This window comes from Myripristis murdjan, chromosome 1 (assembly GCF_902150065.1).
Source record: "Myripristis murdjan chromosome 1, fMyrMur1.1, whole genome shotgun sequence".
NCBI lineage: Eukaryota > Metazoa > Chordata > Actinopteri > Holocentriformes > Holocentridae > Myripristis > Myripristis murdjan.
Genome location: NC_043980.1, coordinates 36,651,490 through 36,678,797, shown reverse-complemented (window position 1 = coordinate 36,678,797; position 27,308 = coordinate 36,651,490). Strand labels below are relative to the sequence as shown.

At 41.2% G+C, this 27,308-nt stretch overlaps 3 protein-coding genes across 6 annotated transcripts in view; all 3 read right to left on the bottom strand.

Annotated features, from left to right (window-relative positions):
* pnpla6 (patatin-like phospholipase domain containing 6) overlaps positions 1–14,867 on the bottom strand; it is a 37,338-nt gene extending 22,471 nt beyond the window's left edge. For 2 of the 3 annotated variants that reach the window (XM_030074151.1, XM_030073992.1), the window contains exons 1-15: positions 14,772–14,867; positions 9,540–9,628; positions 7,865–7,918; positions 7,458–7,545; positions 7,281–7,363; positions 6,452–6,543; positions 6,170–6,310; positions 5,764–5,923; positions 4,904–4,984; positions 3,768–3,896; positions 3,470–3,550; positions 2,467–2,608; positions 2,167–2,241; positions 1,788–1,888; positions 781–960 (exon numbers count right to left, since the gene is read on the bottom strand). In XM_030074151.1, the coding sequence (XP_029930011.1) occupies positions 781–960; positions 1,788–1,888; positions 2,167–2,241; positions 2,467–2,608; positions 3,470–3,550; positions 3,768–3,896; positions 4,904–4,984; positions 5,764–5,923; positions 6,170–6,310; positions 6,452–6,543; positions 7,281–7,363; positions 7,458–7,545; positions 7,865–7,918; positions 9,540–9,587 (1,455 nt within the window). In that variant the 5' untranslated portion in view covers positions 9,588–9,628; positions 14,772–14,867. Of the gene's footprint in view, positions 1–780; positions 961–1,787; positions 1,889–2,166; positions 2,242–2,466; positions 2,609–3,469; positions 3,551–3,767; positions 3,897–4,903; positions 4,985–5,763; positions 5,924–6,169; positions 6,311–6,451; positions 6,544–7,280; positions 7,364–7,457; positions 7,546–7,864; positions 7,919–9,539; positions 9,629–14,657; positions 14,742–14,771 lie in introns of those variants that run through there. The other variant, XM_030074063.1, reaches the window with a different exon arrangement.
* Positions 14,868–15,113: 246 nt separating this feature from the next.
* Positions 15,114–20,745, bottom strand: LOC115366785 (ATP synthase subunit d, mitochondrial-like). The gene is made up of 6 exons (XM_030062413.1): positions 20,615–20,745; positions 19,182–19,312; positions 16,874–16,970; positions 16,612–16,683; positions 16,218–16,280; positions 15,114–15,875 (listed from the first exon to the last, which is right to left on the bottom strand). The coding sequence occupies exons 2-6, from the start codon at positions 19,301–19,303 to the stop codon at positions 15,744–15,746; spliced, it is 486 nt and encodes a 161-aa protein (XP_029918273.1). The 5' UTR covers positions 19,304–19,312; positions 20,615–20,745; the 3' UTR covers positions 15,114–15,743.
* A 2,340-nt stretch (positions 20,746–23,085) lies between these two features.
* msx1b (muscle segment homeobox 1b) lies at positions 23,086–24,754 on the bottom strand. 2 transcript variants are annotated; one of them, XM_030059557.1, is made up of 2 exons: positions 24,334–24,754; positions 23,086–23,524 (listed from the first exon to the last, which is right to left on the bottom strand). In XM_030059557.1, exons 1-2 carry the CDS (start codon positions 24,752–24,754, stop codon positions 23,112–23,114), a joined length of 834 nt encoding a protein of 277 aa, XP_029915417.1. In that variant the 3' UTR covers positions 23,086–23,111. The 2 variants fall into 2 exon arrangements, with proteins under 2 accessions (XP_029915417.1, XP_029915425.1); XM_030059565.1 differs by having other exon boundaries at positions 23,086–23,520; positions 24,330–24,733.
* Positions 24,755–27,308: the final 2,554 nt, after the last annotated feature.

The following is a 27,308-nucleotide window of genomic DNA, read 5'->3' as shown; positions in this document are numbered from 1 at the left end:
TTCAAGTGAAAAAGAATAATGTGATGGACCTATTGTTGTTCCTCGGTCCATGAAACAGGGCATGAACCATACATTCAGAGCTTGCTTTACAGTACAAGCATGAGTTTAACTGCATTTTTTTTTTTTTTTTGGTCATGCTATCATCTAGCATTTTAGCCCTTACAAATGTAGGTTTTGCAGCCAGCACCACAAAAATAGCTTTTATGGGAATTTAGCTTTATTATTTATGCAGATTGAACTGGTCAAAAATACTCAATATTTACAGTGGAATAAATGTCCACTAAGTAGTGTTGAAGTGAAGTTGTCATCCATTTTGGAAAGAAATGTATATGCAGCTGGACAGAGTCCTGCTTAAAACTGACTGACTTTTGCTTTGCAGTGCACACTGCCTGAGGTGAAGTTGCATCCATCTCACTCCGTCTGCCTCGCTCCACTGACTTGAATTTGCTTCTAGTTTGATTCTCACACAGGGAGCACTCGTTCTAACAATGTTTTGGTACTGCTAAAAGCATCCACAAAACAGCGTATTTTGTCACTTCATGTGATTGGAAATTTTTTAACTCCTTTGTTATTCACAGACCCAGAGAAAGGTCTGCTGACTGAAAAGTCGATGTCTCTTTGATTTTTGCATGCAATTTTAGTGTTTGCGTGGCAACTGCACCTGGGAAACATTGTAGCTACTTTTTCTACTTGTCTATATTACAATAAACGTAAAACTCATAAGTGCCATGCAATATACAGCATGAAAAAATAAGTAATGGCATAAAAAGTCAAACTAACCTCGATCCTCATGAGTTTTAGGATTTCTTTCTGGGCCTCCTCAAACAGAGCAGCGCTGGGCCGACCCGGCAGAGGTGCAAAAATACTGTCCACCCCTGGCTCCTCTTCCGGATACAAGTAGACCCCGGAGGGAACCTCGTCCACTGTCACTCTCCTCTCCCGCTGGTCCTGAGACACAGACTGCAAGGATATACAGTAAGATTGTTATGGAGTTGCAATCCTAAATTCCTCCACTACAAAATTTATTAGTGAATAAGAAATTATTGCTGGGACAAAAATAAAGCTCACAATGGATTATAAGTGACATGACTGGCTATCTTAAGATCTTTGGTTACAACTCAGACTTCAGATAATATAGTCGGAGGCACCTTTGATACGCTGAATGTTGCATTTAAACTTTCAAGAAGGACATTTTGCGTTTTGGAATGATAAAAAGAAACTAATACTGCTCATATCTTATCAGAGAGAACCAAGAAACAAAAAAACAAGACTGGGGAAGGACATTAGGAAGCCTGAAAAAAAGCACTGAAATCCTTTACTTGTAGTAAGTAAAAGTGGCAATACCATGATGGAAAAACATTCCATTCAAAGTGCAAGGTTTGCATTCAAAATTTTCAGTATTAAAAGTAAGTACTCATGCTGAATTCTCCCTTAAGTCTCCCTTTCATTCAGCGTGTTAAATTATTGATATAAGACCTGTGAGAGGTAAAGTGTTACTGTAGTTATTCTAATTTAATGATAGCCAGCACGTATAAACATGAAGCATCTCCGACACGCCAATTTAGGCGTTAATTATTTGGACAAACAGAGACAGGGCCCTAGTGTTGAATAAAAATACAGTACATTTTAAATATACTGTATTTCTATTTACTTTAACTATTGTTACCTATATCCTTTAGCATATTTTATGCATATACTTTATCGAAACGTTATCAAGATGTTATCTTTATGTTTACTGCTGCAGTATCTTATCTTGCTTGTGTAAAGTGCGTGTGTATTGTACTGACCCGTGTGAAGGTGGGAGGGGTGTTGCTTTCCTCTGCTGAAACAGAGATGCGTCCTCTCTCGTACGCCATGTCAAAGTCTGATCTCAGGCTTTTCTGTATGCCTGCACAGTCAAAAAAAAAAAAAAAAAGAAATAAACAAAAATATTCTGTTGCTGTCAGGCAAAAAGCTCGTACTTCAATTTTGGGTGATGTTCATGTTAGATTTGAAGGATTATATCAACACTGGAACAGAAAGGGCCTCATAATTCTCAGTGCTAAAGAAGTAAAAACAAACTGGAAGGACAGTTTCATCATCCCCTGTACAATGGTAAATAAATAAATAAATAAATAAATAAAAACGCTGAGAAAAGCCTTCTAGGACAGTAGAAAAATCCCTCACCAGCGATGTCCACTGGCATGGAGATGGTCCTGCTAAGAGTTGGCACTGATGCTCCATCCTTTCCTTGTTCCCCTCCTGTGCATAAACCGCAAATGCAGCACCCAATAAATATAAATAACAGTCTCACATTAAACTTTGTCATTTTAACAGAAACAGTCACATAAAGAAAAGAAAATAAGAGCTGATTTAAAAGAAAATGCCAAATGTAACAATTCAATATCCTCTTGTTAATCTGTGACTTCATTGTCCTGCTTTGCTCAGACAAACCCTGTTAGAGGCTTTACATCTCTCTCTCCCCACCTGAGGGTTCACCCTTAACGGCAGCTTCCCTATGCTCCTCAGGTACCGTCAGGCTGCCGAAGCGTTTGCCATGGCGGATGGGACTGGTGGATGGACGAGCCGGGTGGGGGGACAGGGGTGGCACACGCATGGGCTGCATCTCCTGTGGGACAGTGGGCGCAGTATATACACATATTCAGGAGATGGTAGATTTGTTTGTGTGTAGTTGGCGGTATTTGACCCAAGTCACAATAAAAACACCATGTGTACTGAGGTAGTGATGCAGCATTCCTGATGAATGCCAAACTGAAGTAGTCTCAGATGCTGGAATGGGATTATCTGGTTGTACCGAACAGAAACGTAATGCTTTCACTTTGTTTATCTGAATTCATGAGATAATTATCTCAGAATTCTGAGATAATTACTCATTAAGCAAGAAAATGGCAGATGTCATAGAAAATAATCTATTCTGCTGAGATAATAACCTAATTTATTTGGAAAAATAAATTTTTTAAATAAAACCTCTCTCAGAATTCTGGGATTATTATGTCATTCAGTATTTCTGCTGTAATAATTTAGCAGGTGGCACACCACTGCTAAACATTAATCATTGTAATTTAGGCTATTATTACATAAAACTGAGTGTGGTCCAAATGTTTTAGAAATGCTTATTTTATTATGATTAAATTTTTTTTTTTAGCACTAGTACATCGGCTAGATACATAACTTAGACCCAAACAGTGACAGATAGCGGACAAAACCAGCCAGAGCAGCACAGCTGCATCAAATTACAGAGGAAACACTGCATCATTAACTAAGATAAACCAAGCAGAATTATTTTTCCATGAAAACATTTCTCATACTTGTGAGATAATTATCGCATTAACTCAGAAAAACAAGCTACAATTTTTTTTTTTTTTTTTTTTTTTTTTTTTTAAATTGTAGGTGAATGTATTACACTTCTGTTGTACTGTGTATGCTTAGGCATTGTGTGTGTATGTGTGCATGTGTGTGATGAACTCACATGGCTGAAGAGCTCATTGGTGAGCCCCAAGTAGTTGTGCAGGGCCAGGACAGTTACTCTTTGGAGACGAACCATGATGATCTGTACAGATGAAACAGAAACAATAACATAACAATACTATAACAAAACAAACTTAATAGGTAACCCATTAGAATGCCATGAGTGCATACATTTCGTACCATGGGTGGCCTCAGTGGGAACTAAACCTTTAAATGTGGCCGAGTTACATAATCAACAACAGGAAAAATAATGGAAATTGAGTAGACACTGAAATTCAAGTGTTCACCGTTCAACTCACCTGTACCACTCGCACAAGGCTCTCTGGGTACTTCTCGAATATGGAGAGGAAGGCCTCTACAGGTAGACGGAGGACAGTGGAAACCTCAGCTGCCCGTGCAGACACCGTCTTGTATGGCTTCTGGTGGCCCTGTGCGTAAACAAAACAAAAACACACTAGCTTAGTATGAGTCATCGGAGAGATAATACGCTATTTCAAAAACATTTCACTTTTCTGAATCTAATAAATCTAATAATAAAAGCCCAAACATGGACAATTACTGTTTGTAGAGTGCACAATAATTACCTGTCAATTGCCTTTCACAAGACATTTACACACAGAGATTTCTGATAAATAGTTAAATTGATCTGTTGAATAAGAAATGTCTGTATACATTGTATTGTTCACTTATTCACTAATGAAGGATTACAATGTCAAATGATTAAAATCTAAAATATGCAAGGACTGTAGTTAAGAATAAATTTTGTGTTCTCAGTTGCATATTCACAAATTAGTTGATGTTCTTTTTAATGTGTGACTGAAATAAACTATATTCGTTAGTCATTCATTCACATTCATTCTTTCAATAGCAATGTGGGTATGATGACCAAGCAGGTAGAGGCAAATAACAAAACAGCTACAGCTGTCGAATAAGTTCAGAAAATTGCATCCACGCATGTCAAATCACAATATTATATGTAAAATCCAGATTTTATGATGATTATGATGTAAATGCAATATTGGTATATCCACCCAGTGTTCCTGTCATATGCCTACTGGTAAATTATAAATCTTCATAGTCACCATCATTTTTACCATCCCCGATTAAGAGGAACTTTTGATCACAATTGGACATCATAGTGAATATTGAAATGTTCATCCAACTCATGCAAGATGCTGCAATGACTTGCGCAAAACACGCAATCAAAGTGTGAACAAAGCCAGTGGTACTGGGCTGCAGCGTTAGCAGGGAAGTCAGTGTTTCATGATGCAAGGAGCAAGGAATTTATGCCAGGAAATGGGCATGGTCTGTGCGGATGACATCCAGCACTGTAATCTCTTTTACAACAGTGTCTGAATGCGTGTGTGTATGTGTATGGCGTTATGCGTGGGAAGCAGCCTGCATGTATGTACACGTTTATGTGTGTGTGGCCTACCGTGATGACGTCCAGGATGCTGAGGAGGCTGTGGACGCTGTCCCCAGGGTAAACTTCCTTCACCACACTTTCTTTGCCATCCTGGAAGACAGGAACAAACAAGTAGAAATATGGGGCAAAAATATGACTGATGAATGTTTCCATCACAGAGATTATACCGGCACCTCACATCAAGCTTTTGTGGGACAGCACTGTCGATCCAAAAAGAGAGCACTAGCGAGAATGATTTTTCAAAGATTATCTAGTGCACTATTGCTTGAGAAAAGAAAGACAAGATTGCATTTGGACACTGTCATAACTTTGGTTTCCATCTGCTCTTTGAAGTTGCCATTATCCACACTTTTAGCCTGAAAAGTGACTGAATGAATGTCAGCTTCAAAGATACAGCTGCACGGGAGGTTTTTGTTTCATAGTGCTTCTTAAAACTTGAGTCCGTATGCTTTCACAGACATTTGTTAAACCAAATCCTAGATTTTAAATAGGGATCTCAGTAAAGAGAAATGTCCCATCTTAGACATGCTGAATATCCTTGAAAGTGGCTTTGAGCTTTTTTATTTGTCATTCAGAGAGAAACCACTGCGAGTAGCCATATTCTCTCAAATCCCTGATGAGATTATCTGAGTCAAACACTAGTAAGTGCTAATCATTGGTTAAAAGCCAGAATTCTGGTTAATTGAAGGCTCACGGATAAGCCCCTTCTTAGGTTGCTCGCGCTTTGTATGGATAATCATGGGTGTGCATTAAATGTTCACGGCAACAAACAAAAGACCACACAACTTCAGCGACAAAAGCAACTGTTGTACATGCTTGAGATTCAAAGGTAGGCAAAAGAGACACAGTCAAATGTGTTGGTCCTGTACCGTTCCAGTAAGGCACAATTCTAGTTTTCCGTCCTGCACCACGTAGATGCTGCTGTCAGGCAGGCCTGGTCTGAAGACGTACTCCCCCTGCTGGAACTGCACAAACACCATGTGTTTGCACAGCTCCAAGAACAACGGCTTCTCAAAGTGACCCAGCACACTGCAAGGGAGGACAGAAGACAAGTTCAAGACTAATACTTAACTCGTCTGACAGCATAATCAAAAGCATTCACATTCTAGACAGCACACAAGGGTTTGCAAAAATTCACGGCTTTTTGAAGTCTCTCAAATGAAATGAAATAAAAAAAATTCTCTGAGAAGCTAGACCACCACCTTTATGAATACTGTGTATGTGTACAATCGTGATCGCACAATCACATGCAGGCGACTAACAGCACAAACCTACCGGACGTTTTTGAGCATGTAGAGCACTTCAGAAGGCAGGTGGGAGTTGGCCACATCAAACTCTGTGAGGTCAGCCTCCAGCACTGAGGGAGGGGGCTCCTTGGCCTGCAGGGTGGGTACCTCCTTCTTAAAGCGCAGAATCCTGCACAGCCACATGGAGAGAGAGAGGAAAGAGGAGAAGAGAGGGGAAGGGGATGAGTCCCTGGCTGATATGATAATGGAGGTCAGTTGATCAGCTTGAAAACGAAAATCTGTGGTTAGTGAGGTGAGGTTTCCAACGTACTTTTTGGCAATGTTGAGCATCTTCTGCTTCTTTTTTAGGCGTGGACGAGAAGAAGAGGATGTACCCACGAGGGAAGAGGTAGACTGAGAGACCTGGTGAGAAAGAGCAAAATTCAAATGAGGAAGGAGGTGAAGCAAGGATATTTTGACCACTTTTTGACCAATTTTTGTGCAAGTCAACTTTTTCTCATCCAAATAAACACTGCAGGTAAGTATAAGTAAGTATTATGTATTTTATCCAATGCAGAGATAATTTTTTGTTAATATGGTTGGTTATTAACTAGATGACTGAACATTACTTTTTTTTTTTTTTTAACTCACAGCTTGAGCAAGTTAAGTAACTACAGGGAAAACAGGTAAGTACAAAATAAGTTGGGTCGTTTTCCCAAAACGTAAGTGTAGCAGGTCAGTATAAAGGCAGTACTAGGTTCAATAAAGTTTTTATAAGATCAAAGACACTGATGGAAAAGAACTTTGACAGACCATTTTGACAGAAAGACAGACTGAAACTGAAATCACATAAAATGTTTATGTTGGAATTAAGCGTTTATCCAATCACATTTAGGACTATGAAGGCCTAATATATATATAAAACTGAATATATGACATTTTGAGACTTTTTAAAAGGACCTGCTGGTGTATTGTTTTAAAGGTGATTCTTTTAGCTTGGCTGTTTTTCTGCACAGCTGAACAAAGGCTGTGGGTAAGACTCGAGGCCATGACACTGTGAAGAAATGGCAAGTGCTCAAGCCTGCCAGCCCAGCAAGCATCCCGACTTGCATAGCAGCTGCTGAAGTATCCTCCTCATTTGCTGCCAGTGAGACGCTCACCTTACGCATGATCTTTCGCCCATAGAACATGACTTTGTCCCTTTTGCGGAAGCGGTATTTGGGCGCTTCCTGGGCTTCTAGGTCTGTGAAACATTGAAAATAACAAATCAGAACATTAGAGCAAAGCTAATTGTTATAAATTATCGGGGCATAGTGAGAAAAGAGCTGATTACTGACTTCGAAGATGGATCCTCCGCAGGATGAAGAAGATGAGGATGGCGATGAGGACTATGGCGATGCCTGCGCCAATCACCATCCCCACCATCTGCAGAGAGAAGGGGGAAGATAGGGATACAGTCGCAATATGGACAAAGGGACAAGAGAATTGCATCATAAGGAAAAATGCAGAAATTATAAATCTAATTAAAATATAACAACATCAGTTCTTCCTGTGTAATTAATTTTTAATTATTTTATAGTAGGGGCTTCATGAGCCTTTCCATTTTGGATATAGTGGACTGCTGCACCATGGCAGTAATTACACGGTAGTGGCTGTGGTAATCTTGCTGTGATGGCCCACCACTGCTGAATGAATGAAATAATAAGAAGAGACCTCAATATTTGAACGAAACATTGTCACTCACCATGCTTGTCTGCAGCTCCTCCTCCACAAATGTCTTGATATTATCAAACCCTTCCTGATATAAGACACAAGTATAGAAGCACGTCACTGACCTGACCAAACCACAACACCAAAACTATGTTAGCAGGCCTGGCTACTGTATTCAGAGTGGAGCACTGTGAGAGCCTGTTCCTGGGAGGCTTCAGCTCCAGTGAAGTGTAACGGAATGTGGGAATAAGGGATTTGCCCTGGTGGCAGGAATGCTTGACTTTCAGTGCTAGGGGGAAGGAGAGGAGATGAGGGATGATGGTGTAGCATCTCAGAGTTGAATTAGACTCACTTGTGTGTGTGTGTGACTGTGTATGTGAGTTTGGATGACTATGTAGAAAGAGAGGAAGGTTGGGCTGTACAGCACATTGGAAAATATGACCTTTCTTCTCTAAATTAGTGCAGTTTGATGCTTAGAAAAAAGGCTTGTCAGGTTCTGACCACTCCTGGCAAGGCCAAAGTCTCCAGTCTTGAACCAGTTCACTCTACAGGACTATCTCCATCCACCATGGGGCCCGAGTCCTCCCCACATCACCAAATGAATCTGATGCTTGGTATGGTGCACTTGAGCTTAGATAAGGCGGAAAACCATGCCGTGTGACCTTGACCTCACTGACTTCCACTGCTCTGTGTCACTGCCTCAAGTCAGTGATGGATGCATGAGAGGATGACGCTTTTCTACACACAGGCCACAAGATTATAATGCAATCTGATAGAATTGTACTGGAGTGAGGCAGAAAGAGAGACAGAATCCAAGCAAATAAGAAAGCAAGGAAGAAATTAAAAACAAAAAATTCAACAGAAACGAAAGAGAAACAAAACAATCAACAATAAACAGGAAGTAGCCTATTCAAATTATGTGCATGGCGCCACTCAACATCAAACAAACCTATTCATGATTAAACAGGCCTATTCATGGAAAGCAGATTGGCCCTCCGCTTTAGCGTGATCAATAAGACCTTCATCACTCAGGTTCAGTACAGTCATGTCAAGTACATTGTTTACTCGTCAGCAAAACAGAATGTGGTTCCTGCAGGGAGATCATGTGGTCGAGATAAGCATGTTTGTTTCGCAATATCAGAACTCAAAGTGTGTGTGCGTGTTAAGCTTGTCATCAGATACAGTATTCTTAGAGCATGTCCTATAGGGGTTTTTTTTTACGCTTCGGCTGAGAGCCAATGGGAGACAGCATGTCTGTTATCAGTGGTTATTGATTGGTGGGTGGTGGAGCCAAGGGTCATTTGGCAGCAAAATGCCTCAGCTGGAGACGGAGGATATGGACGAAAGACTGCCAGATGGTGAGCTCACAGGCACAAGCATGTGCAGGCACAAGAGTGCTTTTGCTGAAAGTTGACAGTGGAAGAGGCTTTGAGTAGGTGCACTGTAGCCTGCGTGTGTGTATATGTATGTGTGTGATGTGTGTATTATGCCTGTAAGCTGATTACACTTTAATTTAATTATATAATTTTCCTAGTTTTGAATTAAATATATAAATGCGGGTGTTTTTTCTTTTGACGTAGATGTTTTTTAGCTGTCTCTTTGGACTGAGATACTCTGCCTCCCATACCTAATTTTATTTCAAATCTTAGCTGCTCTGATTTGTGGTGTTTTAGCATTGTGTTTCACATTAAACTGAACTGTGCACCAACCTCGGAGGGGTCTCCTTGGACCTCTTGTTCCGAGGTACTCTGTCCCATTCTAACCCCGCCTCTTCATAGGGATGGTCCATCAACGGCCACTGGAAACAAACACATTAAGTGCTCAACAGACAGGCTGACTCATATGCAGGGGTAAACACATCAACGTTCATGCATGCACAGTCATGGACTGCATTTAAACCCCCCATCCTGGCTTGGCAGTGCCTCCACAGAAATGTACCGCTCTACTTCTGAGAATGTGTTACCCACAAACACCCACTGACATCCTTAGATCAGGCAACAGCCTGCTCTTCCCACACCATTAAACTTTGTGTCATGGGGAGACAAGCTGTATATGAGGCTGTTCCCTGCCTATGGGACAATCAGGCCTAAAAACCTTTTTCTGCTGAAATGAACCACAAATTTACCTCAGTGTGTTTACAAATATCGCTTTGCTTTTGTTTTCTTCTTGCTTTTTAATTGTCTTGTTCCTGTGGCACATTAAGATTTGCTCAAGTGGGCAGAGGAATTGCATTATTATTAAAATTCGCACATGTATGCAAAAACAAAATGACTCTGAGCTGAAAAAACAGTGCACCTGCACAAGATGTAGAAAGAGACTCAAGGATAGAGAGGGAGAGAGAATACGGAGCTGGGCACACAGCCATGCCGTGGGCAGAGGGGTTGAGAGAGCCCATAATTGGACTCTCTGTACTCTTAATTTTCTGGGTTGTTATAACCCATCCTTAATCTCTCCTTCAAAACCCCTCTGTTTGAGCTTTAGAATCAGAGAGGGATCAAATTATTGCATCCTCTAGCGCTGCCCCCCAGAGAACACTGGGTCAGAGGCTCTCTCTCTCCCTCTCTCTCTCTCTCACACACACACACACACACACACATAAAACAGGCCATCCAGATACCAGATAAAATCCTAACCAGATGGTAACCCCATCCCTTCTGTCTATCCATCCATCCGCCCCTCTCCATTTGTCTCCCCAATGGATGATCCTCTTACCCAACTCGCCAATTTGGGTTACTTCTACTGGAGTTTTAGCACTTAAGATACAACAACATTATATTGATTACATAGATATATTGATTATATATAAAAAACACCAAAAAATGTGATCATGACAAGATCTGTTATGTCTGTTAGCACCGTTTTTCTTAAGAATTTATTCTCCTTAAAAATGTGTCTGTGCGGTGTGTGTTTATTGGTAGTTGTAGTGAAGGAGAGATTTTCTCTAACACCTTGATGCATATGCCAGGGATTCTGTATAGGACAAGGATTGTTGTTAAACCCGTCTGACCTGCCTACTTTAAAAATGGATGAGGCAAACACATGAGTGACAAGATCATGAGGAAAACAATCTTGTCACTCCCTCTCTCTCTCATCCTTCTTGACCACATGGAAAACTGGGTGGGCATTTCAGATACTGCCTCTTTCCTAAAAGGGAGGACCTTTTTGGTCCGAGCTGGTGGACTGTCTGCCCCCGTCGCTCTCCTGTATGGTGTACCACAAGAACTGGTACTTAGCACATACGATTCAGAGTTGTACCTCCCGTTGAGACCTGGTGGCCCTGATACATTGAAATGCCTGACAGATTGCCTAAACGACATGGAGTATTGAACGGCTATTTCCGAAAACTAAATGAGAGTAAGACAGATATTTAAATTTTTGGATTTCCCCTGATGTTGCTAAATGTAATAATAATAATAATAGTAATAGTAATCTAGGATCACTCTCTGGTTATGTCAAACTCTAAGCAAAGATTCTTGCCGTTTTATTTGGCCACGATCTCAAATTTGGCAAACAAAAGCTATAGTCAAGTTGTCTTTTATCAACTTAGAGTTTTGATGTCAAATACCTTTTCTTTTTAGGAATTTAAGACAATGATCCATGCTTTTATTTCCTTGCGCCTGGATTACTGCAACACACTGAATTCCACAGTCAGTCAGTCCACTTTGTCACGACTTCAACTGGTGCAAAATGCAGTGGCACAACTGTCAAAAAAAAACTCAAAAAAAACCAAAAAACTGTGCCATATCAGTCCAATTTTAGCATCATTGCACTGGTTTTACCAGTGGACTATAACATGTTACTTTCATCTAAAAAGCTTTAAACTGCTTTCCATCCCAGATACTTGTTTGAGGCATAAAGATGACTGTGCTTTTTCTGTTGCTGGACCCAAGTCAGGGAATTCCCTCCCTTTACATGTTTGCTCATGCCCTCCCACCCCCCACCCCAGGCATTCTAGAGGCCACATAGGTTTTGTTATTGTCTATGTGTCTTTAGAGACACTTTCTATATTATTCTGTGTATCAATTTGTGTGTGTTTTTTTCCTGTTTCCTACTCTTCTGTGACTGTGTAAAACACTTTGGTCAACTGCTGATTGTTTTGAAACAGTGCTATAGAAATAAAGCAAACTGATGTGTCTATCCATCCCCCCCCACCCCCCACCCTTTCCCTCATCTCACGCCTTCCACTCAGGGAACAGATATGTCTCAGATAAATGGAATACTTATACCTTTATTTACCCTGTGAGCAACAGTCATATAAGCACACTCATTCACATCTCGGAGCTGTCCAACATCACAGAGTCTTCCTCTGTTGCACAGGAGCAATAATTCCAAAAGTCCATCCAGGGTTGCTACATACCAGCGCCCTGCCTGCCTCTGCTAATGCAGACTGATTCAGCTGACATGGGCATAATGTAGCTGGAACAACAGGCTTCATTCACTGTCTATGGACAAATAAACAGCTGGGCTAGCTTAGCTCACTGAAGTGCATTGGTTTCCCAGTCCTGCTCTGACAGCTCCAGCAGACAGCGGGGTCAGAGGGAAAACAATCAGGCTGACAACACAGACCTCGTACTTGCTGAGTGCATGCAAAGTAGGCTAGTTCACTGAGGAGTGTGTAGCCTACAAACAGGCAAAGCAGCTCTAAGCCAAAGGCAGATAATACGAGGACCGTTAGAGGAAAACACAGCACTCATCCAATAGAATTAGACTGCCTTGCTATGGAAAAGACCCAGTGGATAGATGATTGTCCATTTATCTGCTAATAAAAAGTCTGTATGACAGTATTTTATGAGTTTATAACTAGAACACTACTTTTAAAAAGATAACAGTGATGACATCAGTTTATCATGGTGTAATAACTGTAGATATGTGTTGATATTAGGCTTACAAAGATTTAGTCAATTATCTACAAATAATCCCCTGTGATTGTTTAGGCTAAAACAGCTATTTAATGATGGCAAAGGCTAGCACTGGCTGGATCATTGATCCAATTGTATTTCTCTCTGTAATCCATGACATCAGTGCCTGGGAGGTGGGCAGCTAAATGGCTCTGCAGATGAAATTAAGCTACTGGAAGGCTGAAGATGGAGTGTCATGTTACACACAATAAGCCTGTCCATGTTGTGAGGTAAGCAAAACCTCAAAAGGAGCTGTACTGTCTCAGCTGATGATCTGCAGCATCAGATTTGTCTGACATTAAAACATTAACCCAAACAACATGACACCATTTTTCAGTCTTTATATGCATATAACCTAAGTGACATGCTACTTTCCTCTATCTTACAAAATAAACTGAAAGTGAATATAGGTTATAGGTTACCTAAAGAATAGAGGCACACAAACCAATGGAGGAACAGTGAAGCTGGCATGTTTAAGACCCTGGCTGTTTCATTTCAGAAACTGAACCACATAGATATTACTACATAGATATGTGGTAATAACACAGCACATAAAGCACAGGGCTGTCCTCTCCTTAGGCTGAGACAGTTAGCCAACCTCTAGCCTCCAAGCAGTGCCTCCCTCCATGTGGACTTACTCCCATTGTCCTCAAGAAACAATAGGGCTAGTGTCGACCCCCTCTGTGCAGGGCTAGATCCACAGACTGAGCCCTGACACAATACACTCAAGCCCATGGGATTCACAACAACAGCAAACAAGCTGATAAGTTTCAGGGATTACAAAGTGTTACAGATACATGAGAAAGTGTCAGGTGCATTATAAACTCTTTGAAAATGCTGAAACCTGGCACTGCCATTAAGACATTTGTTTATGCCCCCTGCACCATATGCAATCCTGAAAATGTTCCACGTCTGCATCATTCATGAAACACAAGACAACAGAGACAGAGATATCTGGTTGGGTGTGCTCCCCTCAACACCAACTTGTAAGCCTTCAGAAAGTGCTAGATTTGCTGTGAGCTGATCAGTGACCTTTCACCCTGAAAGTCTAGCCAAACATGGAAGGTGTGGTCCACACTAATAGCGGCCCACTGCCTGTCAACGAGTGTGTCACTTCAGGTTTCACCTGCCTACATGACAGCTAAAATGCACTGAGTAAGAGTTTAGACGAACACCAATGTCAACACTGACTACCAAGGTGAGTTCAGAGGACGATATCAGATCACATCACTCTTGCCAAAATAGTTTTGCATAATTTGCACCCAGGGGTGTCTCCTTACAGACTCCTTCATAAATCACTTGGCAGGATTGTTTGGTCGTGTTGTAAACATAGCTGCGTTTGAGAGCTGACGGGGAGTCGTTGAACAGCACAGTGTTGACTTTTCTTCCATTAAGCTCCCTCTGAAGCCCAGGCTCCACGGCTTGAATGGAGGCCGGCGGACACGGCCAGTGTCCTGACGCAGTGGGGACTTGAGTCGGCTAGCTAACAGCTCAAATGAAGCCTGGAGGTGACAGCCAGCACGCTAGAGCTAGGCCCAGGTGTCCATTCACACAGGAATACCAAACATTTCATCTTTACTGATAATAGTGCAACTTAACAAAATCCATAGGGGCGAAAAACAGCAAAAATAATCATATTTAGACGAGATAGGGCAGGTGGCACTTGACTGGCTGTTGCTGGCTACCGTAACGTTGAGGTAATCTTCAGTAACGTTAGCTAACGTTCACCACTAACACTGTCAGGCGAGCTAGCTAGCTAGTGGCGTTACAGATGTTTACTGTGCTCACACGGACATGAAACAGCTTGCTGCCGGTTCCTGAGCTTATATACACTCTTTTGACCGCCGCCGAGAAAATGTTCATGTTAGTCCAACGCAGTCCGAGGTGAAAAGACTGTTGACCGAATGTAATTCAGCCCCGGCTACTCACCAAAGGGGAACACAAATCTCAGACAATCACGGTGGAGACAAATCCCGGTGGATGTTGTTCGTGAAATTGCAGTCAGGTTAGTAAAAGAGGACATGTAAAGGTTTATAAGCTCACCTGAACTGAGGGACTCCCGTCAATCGTCACTGACTGTCAAACAACACATAACGGAAATTATGTTTCACGAAGCCCTTCCTATGTTATCCTGCAACAACTCCGGCCAATCATGAACTGGGAGTCTGCGGGCCTGAACCAATCCGAAGCAAAGGAAGGGGTCGTGACCTGATGACCCGCCCACTTTTATGTAAATATAAACTCAATGCCCGGTGCTCATTGGGGGAAACAGAGTGAATCGACCTGTGATTGGTTACCAACCGCGAGATTGACACGTTGACTTACTTTATATACACAGATAAATATCCCTGTCAAATCTGGAATTAACACACATCACTGCAGGTCGTGGTTCAATCTCAGTTTTATTGGTAAGGAATATATTCTAATTTGATTAAATATCTGATGCAGAACATTTTTTTCACCTAAGCTTTATTATTACATTGAGAAAACTGATTGCATCTTTTCATCATCATACCTTAGTACTGTATCTTATCAAAACTGTCGCTAATTGAATCAGAGAACCCACTTTGATAAGCGAAATGATTGATCCACTCTCCATTCTACACGTGCTACATGATTTAGTTCATTTGACACCAAGTCTTACTCTCCATATTACAGTAGCAAGATATGTTAATCCCTGTTCAATGCAGATGGCATTATTAAATGTGGAAAAGTAGAAAATTAGCCATTAACTCCACAGCTGACCTTTCAAAGACATATTCAAAGTAAAGCTATGCCTACACTGCCCCCTCGTGGCTCAAGCCTCACACATTACCAAAGTGTAATCAGTGGAGGACTGTGTGTGCAGGGCTCCACATATTAAATTCTCTAGATCAAATAAAGACCAACACACAGGTTGACTTCTTGAGTTGGCAAAACAACTTGTCTTCTTACATGTATTACACAATCAAACCATCACAAGGTTCTCATTAAAATACATAATCTTTATTGTGAGTTGAGTGTCAGCTGATGCCATTACAGCTCGGTGATGGGCTTGTGTGGCCAGTAGGGATGCTTGACCTTGTCCAGCTTTGTCTCGGGGAAGACGTCGTTGAGGTCCTCGATAGTCATCTGGTCGAAGGGGATCATGTTCTTAAACTTGTCCAGCTGGGACAAACAGGACAGAGCAGAGAGAAAGAGACCAGTAAGGAAAGGCACAGACAACAGTTGTATGTGTCTATGTGGAGCTAAAAAAAAAGCCTGCTTTAATTTTGTCATTATCTCTGGTCTATTGGTAGCATACAGCAGTGAACGGGGCGCAGAGAGGGAATTACACAAAACAAAAGTTACGTTTTCAATTTGAAATGCACGCTTTACATATATGCTCTATGCACTTTGACCTATTACGCCACCATGACATCCAATAGTTCATAGAAATTATGTAATGCCTCCTCTGTATAAATGAAACAGTTTAGGTGTTTTAATGATGGAAACACATCCAGGTCTCACCTCTTTCTCATACTGAGCGATACGGGTCTTAGATGCTTCAACGTAAACTGTTGCACTTTGATTCTGTTTAAAAAAAACAAAAAAAAAAAACAAAAAAAAAAAAAACAAGAATGTAAGATGAGAACAACAACAAAGTATATTGCTGATATCATATGAGAACCTCATGATTCCAGCCTTGGCATTCTTCATACAGTGTGCAATTTGTGTCAAGTGAATTTCATAACCCTGGGACCAATTATACCACTTCAAAACCCCATTGTAAACTTACAAAAAAGTAGGATTATCAGTCTTTGTTTGACAGCACCAGTATTAAAGCTAAAGTCATCAATGAAGTCTAGCTTGCTGAAGTAAAGCTGAAATTTGTCAAGTGGAGTCATGCGATGGGACCACTTACAGCCTCGGACTCCTGTGTATTGATGGCTGCTGTTTGTGTATCAGCAGGCTCAGGGACCTTTAGGGCCTTGAACTGCAGACATAAAAAAGAAAGAATCTTGTAATGCACATAAAATACTGAACTAGTTCCTACAAAACAAAATTATAACAGAGCTAGATAACCATGAATGAACACTACATGACCGATTCTCGCACCCAGAGGTCAAGAGATTTATTAGGCAGTGCTGGAGATGTGGAACCACCCGACAGCCTGCCAAGCTCACCTTCTTCTCAAACTCATCAACCATGCCAGGAGCAGCCACTGCTTTCCTGTAGTAACTCCAGTCAATGGCTGCAGGAGTCTCTGGCAGGGAGGCCAACCTGGGACAGACAAACACAGGAGTGTGACCGAAGAGTGTAAGGCAAGTGCTCGGATTTTACTTATTTTTGATCAGTAGGTATTAAATATTAGTTACTGTTAAATCACCATTAACAAAAATGTGACAGTGCCATTCAGAGCTTCTGTTCCAAATACACTTATTTGCATATCAATAATTTGTCTTTTGTCTGACATAAATAGGGTGTTATATTACAAAAATGTCATGATAGCTGTTAACAGTCAGATAAATATCCCCATAAGGCTAATTTAAGAAAGTACTAAATCAAGCCAAATTTTAAACTTGAAACCCCAGGGACAGGCTACTAAGCAACCACTTAAAAGCTTGTGTGAAGATTTCAATAAATGGACCTGCCGTGGCAAAAACTCCATGTTGCAGTGAAATTTTTTTTTGATAAGCTCATGAATACAAAGTGCAACAATGACTCATGCACACTAAGTTCATGAAGTGCAAGGTCAGAGGAATATTATCATAATGACTTCTTTCAACCTATTTTATCCATTAAAAATGCAACTTATTAAACACACTCTCCTTGTGATTACTTGAATATACAGAATGAACAAACACTAGAACGCCATTAAAGCCTAGAGTGCCTGCTCCGCGATCACACAGAAACCAGCTGCACTAATATGCCATCATACATGTGCTCCTTATTTACTCTCAGGTATACTGGTTAAACACTACCCCAAACTAATAATTCAACACACATAAATATTGAGGGCAAAACACATGCAAGAGTCAGCAAAGAATTAATAAACTGAAAGGCATACCAATTTACCACTGGCACTTTTTACATCTTTTTAAAGCTTTTCCTCACACATTTCATTGGGATGTAGGTCTATGTGTAAAGTACAGATGCTTTTCCTAGGTTCATTACATACAGACGGCTCATGTGCTGTCTTTTGATATGTTACTGTGTCTACTGTGTAAATATCAACCTATAATGTTGTGCTTAATGCTTAGTTTGATAAAAATACAAGGGCACTGTTTGAGTGATTACATGTTCCTATTGTTCAATAAAATTGTTCAAAAATATCTATTACAACAGAAAACATACATGTCATTTGAGAGCTAAGGATGTCCTCTACAAGATTCTGTGACTGGATTTCATACTTCATGCAGAATTTTATTTTGATATTTCATGCAGAATTTTATTTTGAAATGTTCTGTTTTGATTACAGCTTCACTCACATCTAATACTGGTCACATTTACTGGTGCATTCAAGTTCAAACAGCGCCCCCGTGTTTTTGCCAAACAGCAGCATTACAGGTTCATATTTACATACATGGATATATTTTCTTATTGCTACTATCGCTGAACTAGTGAATTTTTAATGCCAAGAGTATTACTTTTCTTCAGCCTGTTTGTCCTCTCATACAGAGATCATATCATCTTGAGCAGACACTTAGAAAAGTCATGTTTTTGTCTGTGTAGCTTATATGATGCTTAACAATTTGCAACCCAGTTTTTGTTGATTAAATCCCAAGGATTTATGGACAGCATATACAAATAAGTAGACCCCAGCATCAACACCACTAGAGGGCCTACATGCTCTTCCCCCTTTATACAATCAATGTTATAGAAGTATTTTGACTGCCTGTTTTCTTTGTCTAAAACATGATGAAAACACATTTGATTGGTTGGTTGGAAAGCACAACTTGGACATAGGTAACTGACACCTAACCATTACCACTATGTGCCTAATACTGACTTAATGCAGAACCATATCGAAAGAAAGCACAAGGTGCAATCATTTGTATGTGATGAACCTAATAAAATCAACTGCACTTTATACATGGAACAATGTGCCATCAGTAACTTCCACCTACCTTCTTATTAAAAATATATATATATCTGAGCAATTTGCCTAACAGTTACTGCTGTATTCACCTCTGACAGTGTTGCTGTTTTGTACGGGAGGGTTCTTCACATCACACTAATTTGAGAACTGCAGCAGTTTAATGTTGCTTTGCTAATCAGCAAACGAACACAGGAATCACCAGGCCATAACAACATCAGTTCACTTTTACTATTGACTCACTATGTGCTCCCATTGTGTAACAATTAAGAAAAAGTTCCCATACAAAATAAAGAGACGCTGACACTTGCACACTCTGATGGGAAACACAACCCCTGTAAGTGTGTGTGCAGACTCCTCAGCTCTCCCTCAAGACTCCTGCTGGTGCCACTCACTTAGCAGAGATGGCGTCGGTGCGGGTCTTCAAGGCGTTGAACATGCCCTTCTGGTTGGGTGGCACCCGCTCGGCAAACGCCACCCAGTCAATGGCTTTGAGGGCAACACGGCGGCCTGCCATCCTGATGATCTGAAAGAGCAGAGGGCACCCGTGTTTAACTCGTCCTTTGCTGAGGTGACATTTCAGACTCTCATGGTGATGATATCATGGTTCATGCTTGTCCCCCTCCACAGGGAGGTCGTGGTGCAGCTACAGAACAGCACTCCAGGATTCAGTGCCTTGCCCAAGGACACATCAGCAGGGCAGTGCTGAAACCTTGCTAGTGACCATCTCACAGTTTTCCACTGAGATGCCATTAAGCTTTGAGTTTACTGGGATGACCCCAACACAGGTAAGCTCTTATCTCTGGGGTCAGTCTGACCCCATTCAATGTTTAACGTCTCTAAATACATGATTAACACCTTTCTCTTCTGTTACATATTTCATGACTTCTCCTTATTTAAAAATGACAAATGGGTAAACATAAGATTGACATGATGATATGTTTCCAATGATCTGTACACATTTTGTGCACATCAGTGTTTCTTTGGGGTCAATTTGACCGCAGGCTTTGTAGCTGTATAAAAAATAAGAAATAGCAACATTTTACACACATTGCTTGTAGTTATTTTGGACACTGAGAAACTATGACATGTCATTTTTAATCTTTAAAAAAAAGTCGCTGTGCTTTAGGGCTATAACCAAACACAACCACACCTGTACTAGTGAGAAAACCACTGACAGTTCATGTGACAAAACATGACTCCAACAAGGAGAAGGAGGTGAGTGAGGGGATTATTTAGGTAGTCAACAACACACATCAAGTACATAAAACATAACCTTGAGATTTTTTATTATAATAATTTTCTGGAGATTTAAATTACCGGCGTCAAACTGACTGTAAATGATTTAAAAAAAAAAAAAAAAAAAAAAATGTTAAATTTGAAGGTAACAGGGGGGTTCACCTCTCAGTCTCTCCAGTGGACAGAACTGCGTATCAAAACCAGTAAAATATACAAGGTTAGCTCTGTCGTTAGCACAAACATAAAGAAGACAACTCTCTAGGACAGAGCATGTTATTGAGGACACTGACACACAGACACGCAGGTGTGTTTAATGACGGATCTGACTTCTATTCATGACAGAAGGTCCTTAGCATTTCAATTCAGGTCCAGGCAGTTAGCGGACTAGCGAAGGTTAGCTCCCTGTAGCTAGCCAAGGTCAGAGACTGCGGCGCGTCATGAGTGTGTCCTCAAAATGCAAAATGAAGCTAGGTTTAGTTTTGCATCTCGCGCACACGCCTGAAATGCGTGCGTTGAACTGAATTCTCATTCAAAGTTATTTTAATGCCGTGTTCAGTCATTAAATAAAGGTCCCCGCAGATACACTCACCTCGCAGCACCAAGCGTTTTCCTTGACAGTGCGCAACGGCGGAAGTGCGTCTTCTTCGTTGAGCAATAAGCAGCGCAGGGAGCCTGCTGCCGCCCTCTGCTGGAAGGCCGGGGCCTTACAACAAGTCTGCTGCCACTGCTGCTCTCAGTCGTTCCTCGCAAGCACCTCTGTCTGAGTAACACTAATGTTCACTTTTGAATGCTTGAATGATGCTTTCAGTCGGGCACAAACAATTAATCAATAAACATATAATATAAATCACTCAAAATAAAAATACATCTCGCTGCAAAGGTAGTTATTGTTCAATGTTTAAAATAATAGCAATTAAAAACAATGCTAGCGCGCACTTTTAATCTGAGTGAAATGCTGATGTATTTACGTAGGCCTATGTTAAGTATGGCAAAAACAGTTTAACAGAGTAGGGATATAAATAAACAGCCATACTGGACTAATTTGTCATCGACAATCTAAAATACTTATTGTCAATAATAAAATAAATTTTACCATCTATTGCTGACACGGCTCCCATGTTCTTCACTTCATAAATCATACATTTTTGGCAGCTAGGGTATCATAGAATACTGGCATTTTGCCGGTTGCTTACTGTTTTGGGTAAGTGGAGGAGTTGTGCATAGTTCATTTGCGCTCACTTCATAATTTTAATATTTCCAACAGCACATGAAAATTGCCACTGTATATTGAGCGCATGTGTGATTCTTGAAGTGGGCAAAATTATACACCCACTGTATAAACTGTGTGTAAAGTGGATTAACCCATTCTACTGAATTTCCTACTCCTGCTAAAGCTTTCCTATTAGAGATATTTCTGAAAATGTTTTTTTTTTTTTTCTCACACTCTTAATGCAGTGTTTATCTTCTACCAAATAGCCATTTTAATAAATTAGAGGCACTACGTATGATTTATACTAAATCAGCTGATGATTGTCATAAATGAAATTAATTTTAAGGTAACTGAATATTTAATGCTAGTCTGTCTTCTTGGAGTTAAAGTCACACAATGTGTATTCAGTAGCCTGCTCAAACATTCAGATTTTCTTGATGGCATGGCAAGAGACACAGCAACAGCCTATAAGCCTACTGGGCCATTTTAAGCTATGGAATAATAATAAAATAAATTTAGGACATGCAATGAAATTTTAGGACACATCAATGATAGGCTTATATAGAGATGATAAGGGTTAGAGGCCTCTATCTAGGTTACATGAAATCATTGTTAAAATATTGTAGGCTATATGCCCTTTCAATGCAGGCGCAGCTTCATTTTCAGGAGCTGTCCAGAATTTCGGCTTTATCTGTGTGAACCTGAAGCCCACGCCCAGCCTCCTCTGGCTGCTGACTGACCGGGATACAAAATAAGATGACTATTATTTGCTGGAAATGGATCCTTCTCGCTGATTATATGGATAGGCTGCAACAGTTCATTTTAATTTACGCCCGTAATCTGTCGAGCAAAACAATCCAAAGGCTTTGCGTCATTTATATTGTTTATTCAGGCCTACAGAAATCAGTCTTTACAAGTAACTGAAGACTTAGATAGGAGAATGTATGTACACAGTACAGATACAAAGATATTCAATAAATACCGCTTTTCCTGCGCGCTCTTCAAGCAATGCTGCAGGCCTTATGAACACTACAAATTTTATTTACATCGTTACAGCAAAATTGGTCAAAAAAACAAAACAAAACAAAAACTATATTTCTTACTCCCATATTCCACGTAGTGAACGTTAAAAAGGACATTTACCTAATACATATGTTTTCTAAAATATAATCTTGTTCCATAGGTTTACAAAAGAGGCCTATAGGGTTCATGGAAGGGACTGCTGTAAAGAAATCAACACATTCAAACAGCAACTCTGTTGGAAACTGCGAATTTACCCGAAATCAGTGGAATGATAGAAGCAGTCAGAGTGAGGAGAAACACTTCAAGTGACTATGTAGAGAGCACACTGGTCTTAAGGCACAGATCGCCGTTTAAGTACTTTTTTTTTTGTTGCTTTTAAGCATTTCCCCCCCGCTACAGTAGATTATTGCATTCATGTAAATGTCCAGTTTCCCAAACATGAATATAGGCCTTGCAATGAGGCCATTACGGAACATGGCGGTTCAACTGGAATGAGATATTTAAGGCATGTCGTTTAAAAACCTGACATTCACATTTGGACTGTCGCCTGACCGATTTAGGCTTGTGTGTCCACAATCCACAACACTGGACATATCTTAAGTATATAATTGGGTAAAACATGTTAACTCAGTCCAATTATACATCCAATTATATATTTCAAGATCCGTCCAAAATTCTAATTGGTTTTGTGCTGGACCATAGAGAGAAAGAGAAAAAAAATAGGAAACCCATTTAAACTCCCAAATAAAAATATAAAGGGATTTTCCTAGATAATGCATCATCCTCATTCATGAGTGTATTGCGACCATGACCAGAGGACATTTTTTTGTTCACAAAAGCAAACACAAGGATACTAAGACAAATAATACATCCCATAAGTGACGGGTCCACTAAACAGTCCCGGGACGGGCAGGCTGGGCCTCGGGAAGGCGTTTGATGGTCCCCATGTTGGGGATCCCATGTGCGCTCCGAGGGGGAACGGCAGAGCGAAGGCGGGTAGGACTGGCTTGGAGGCCAGCTTAAACTTTTCCAACTCGGCCTCCTGCAGTCTCTTGGCTTTGGCTCTCCTGTTTTGGAACCATATTTTGACCTGAGTCTCCGTCAGGTTGAGCGAGTTGGAGAACTCGGCTCTCTCGGCGATGGAGAGGTACTGTTTCTGACGGAACTTGCGCTCCAGCGCCAGCAGCTGGGAGGTAGTGAAGGGCGTCCGAGGTTTCCTGTTGTTTTTGTGTTTCCTTAAAGTACACTGAGTTGGACTTGAGCTCCCTGTGCGGAAGAAACAACAAAGGCGGAAAAGTTTAGACGTTTAGATTAGACTAAATTTAACTTTAAATGATAACTGTGGGAAAACTGGGTCGTCGCAGCAGGACAGAACTGAACAGGCAAGCATATGAGTGATACATTTCCAGAGTGCTGAGATAACAAAACAGCTAATTCCAACAACCAAACACATACAGCAAATAAATAAAAATACAGCAGCACTGTTGACAGATGCGGCTGATGTGCAAGTGCGCATTACGAGCTGTTTCCATTACAGGACAGCAAACACACAGAAATGTGTTGAGACGTGCAAATAATCACCCACAGATTTACACATGGAACCAATACATGCAAAGCTTGCAGATGTGCATCTTATCATCTTTAAAAAAAAACAAACAAACAGAAGGGGGTAACAAATGAATTGTGTCTGAATGTTTCCTTTTGCGCATTCCCCAAATGTTAAAAAACAAAAAAACAAAAACAAAGAATGCCTGTGCGGCCAAAAACCGCTTTCCATGCACTTTGGCAAAGGACAACACACAATTTGGAAGCATCACGATGTCTACAATTAGTGGAAGGCACGTCGCAGGGAAGAATTTTACGCACAGAGTTGCGGAGCTACAGCACAGTGCTGTTTTGACGCAGAAGGAGAAAAAGAGAAGCGGGTTATTTTGTAGGATCTGGGGAACACAAAAGACGCTCATGTTGCCTCTGTTATTTACGCTAAAATGATTAGTAAAATGCAGTTTCCTCGTTTGGGTGTTTGCTGAGCGAAACTCACTAGAGCCTCGAGAAATGTGGAGGGACGGACTTACGAGGAGGAGTAGAAAAGGAGGACGTCTGGAACCAAGTGCTCTGATCTTTCTCACAAAATTGCGGACTGTCGTCGCTCGGACTAGTGGATACTGTCTGCGAGCTCTCTGCCGAAGCCTTTCTCTCCGCGTAAAAAGTCCTTGGAGAGAACTGTGCGCTCTGCGCCGCCGCGGGCTTCGGCAGCACCAGCCCCAGATCTGAGGGGGAGTAAGAAGTCCGACAGGTGGTCTTCTTGGAAATCAACGATTCGACGCTAAACGGAAGGCTGCTCCGCTGGTGTTTGTATCCTTTCTCGGTTGTCATATCTTTAGGCTGAAGCTCCTCGCCCTCCGTGTCCGCCTCCTCTTTTTGATGAACTTGTTTGGCGTCTTGGGACGGCGACCCCTGTATAGGATTCATCATTATACAAGGGGATGGGGCCATGCACCTCCGAATGGCCCGTTCAGTGGAATGGAGTTGGTGAGGTGTACGGTGTCCAGCGAGTCTCCGCGCTGTCAGCGGTGCCCAGTAGCTTTACGCACTAGACGGGGTCGTCTATAAAAGGACAGGGGCTGGCCCCCCTCCCCGCATCGTCCAATCAGCTCGTCAAGTTGGCTTCATGACGTCTCCGACCCCAGTTTTGATTGGCCCGCTGCCTTCCAAGGAGACATCAAGAGGCCTTTGAAAGCAGGGAGAAGTTAATCATACAGACCCCATGCGGCGCAGGGCTATTGATGGCTCACACAAAGTAGACCAATTTTAGTGCAATTAACCAGTGGGGAGGACTATCTTGACCATTTACATCCATTAGCCGGACACTCTTTGGTATCACAGGTTGGATTAAAACCGTAAAACTGGATGGAAACTGAAAAATGCCATAGACAGTATCGGCATAACACAAATAACATATATTGTCTTTTAGGGAAAGTCTATAAGGAAAAGTGTAGGTCCAATAGAAAACATAATTATAAGAATTCTATAAGCTTATTTCCAATTAATTAGTCACCTGATAAAATAATAATAATAAAAAAATAAACACAAGCAAAGTTAATTAAAAATAAAACCAGATAGGAAGACGCGCACAACGGGGGGAGAAATCGATTAAGTATGTCTATTGGTCACACACATTACAGCAATTTAAGGCCTGTCATGGGTCCTTTTTTTGGTCCACAATGGCCTCCGATGAGAAGCAACGGGCGTTTTTTTCTCCTCCCCAGGTCAAACTATTTAATAAGCCAGACAAGTTGTGTTTTGGAAGGCGCCAGGCTCGGCAGGATCAAAAAGGAAGATACCTTGGGGAGAAAAGGCAAACGGTTAACTCCACTTAACCAATTGTCCTCGAAATATTTCATAGTCCACTGCGTGTAGCTGGAAGGAAGCGAGCTCTGACAGTTAACTGTTTCAGGCCTAGGACGGTGATAATGGAAATAACCCCATTTCTTTAAAAAAAAAAAAAAAAAAAAAAGACACAACTTCAATAACAATTAAAGACTCTTTCTCACAGCAGGGTAGGTAAGCAGGAGAATTTAATTAAGTCAAACAAAATGTCCCTGACCTGTTATTGGAAATGAATATTTCAATAAAAATCAATCTTCATGGGGAAAATTCTGCATATGAAAGTGGCTATTTAATTGCACACTAATGCTGTTTATGTGCATACTTACACTCCAGTGGCCTGTGTGCAACACTTCACTGACATTTCCTTGTGCATAAAATTTCCTCAATTCAGTGTAGGATTACATATTAGCCTCTGTGGTATTTCTTTGTGCCTTCATAATTATTTTCCCTGTTAGATTATTTCCACTTTGCCAAGGGAGATGCAGACTATCCCTCATGGCGCTGGCTATATAATCTCAATTTCCAACCTGATACCACATTAAATACAGTCAGCAGTGCAAGATGGCCTCCTCGGCATCACCATCAGCCCAACCCATCTCCAGACCCCCCACTGAAAGCTGGACAGTCATCAGCAGTATCAAATACACAATTAAGAACTGGCTAAGTGAGAAGAGAAGATGGATAGTGCTCTGTTGTTATCTTAATTGGTTTGATCCAGGATCCAAGTGGCTGCCTGGGAGAAAATAGCCTGTGGCCGCTCCAGGAACACAAGATCCACATTCCCACCCTATTTTGCTTAACAAATTACATTGTCTGTCCACTTGGTGCTCAAATATACAGCATAACTGAATTAAAGCATGAATGCCTTCGTTGTTTGGACGGTCTATTTCAGGAGGTGTGCGTTAACTGGTGGATTTTTTTTTTTTTTAAGACTCTGTGACAAAGCATGTGACTGTAACTCAAATACTTGAAATGGGCTCGGTTCTAAGATAATACTGATTGATTTTAATTGCAAAAAAAAAAAAAAAAAAAAAAAAAAGATTGGCTGACAGAATGTTTAAGTGACATCACCTACAGCTAGGTTTCCAAAAAAAAAAAAAAAAAAAAAAAAAAAAGGACAATTTAGCCCTCGGCCAGGTAAGATGCACAACTTTGGTTGATCTTGAGTAAATCCTGATGTTCAGCCGGCTCCTTCATTTCCTATCTGACAGACTAACGCTCTGTCTCCTCGCACGCCGGGGCCTCCCGTCACCCAGCTGGTTTAGGTTTAAACCCCAGTGACCGTGCACCCCTCACTCTATCTAATCTCCATAGTGTCATGCAAGACGGGGATGAGAGTCGGCCCATAAAGCGCACAGACTCACACAGAGATTCATCCGATACAGGTACACCCAGAGATAAATCTACACTCAAGTACAGTTGCCTCTCCCTCCCTGGCGTTTTGTCCAGTGCGGTTCGCTTCGGGGCCCCCCTCTCCTCCACCCCAAAAGGCATTTCTGTAACAGCATGCAGGCGAGTGAACTGTGTCAGAAGTCGTTACTGAGTTTGAAAGCAGATCTGTCCTTCAAGGTCGGGGCGAGCTCAATGGGAAGCGCTTTTCCCTCAGCTGGCACCAGAAATGAAAACTTTTTCACGTGTACGTGTCCAACACTCTCACGCT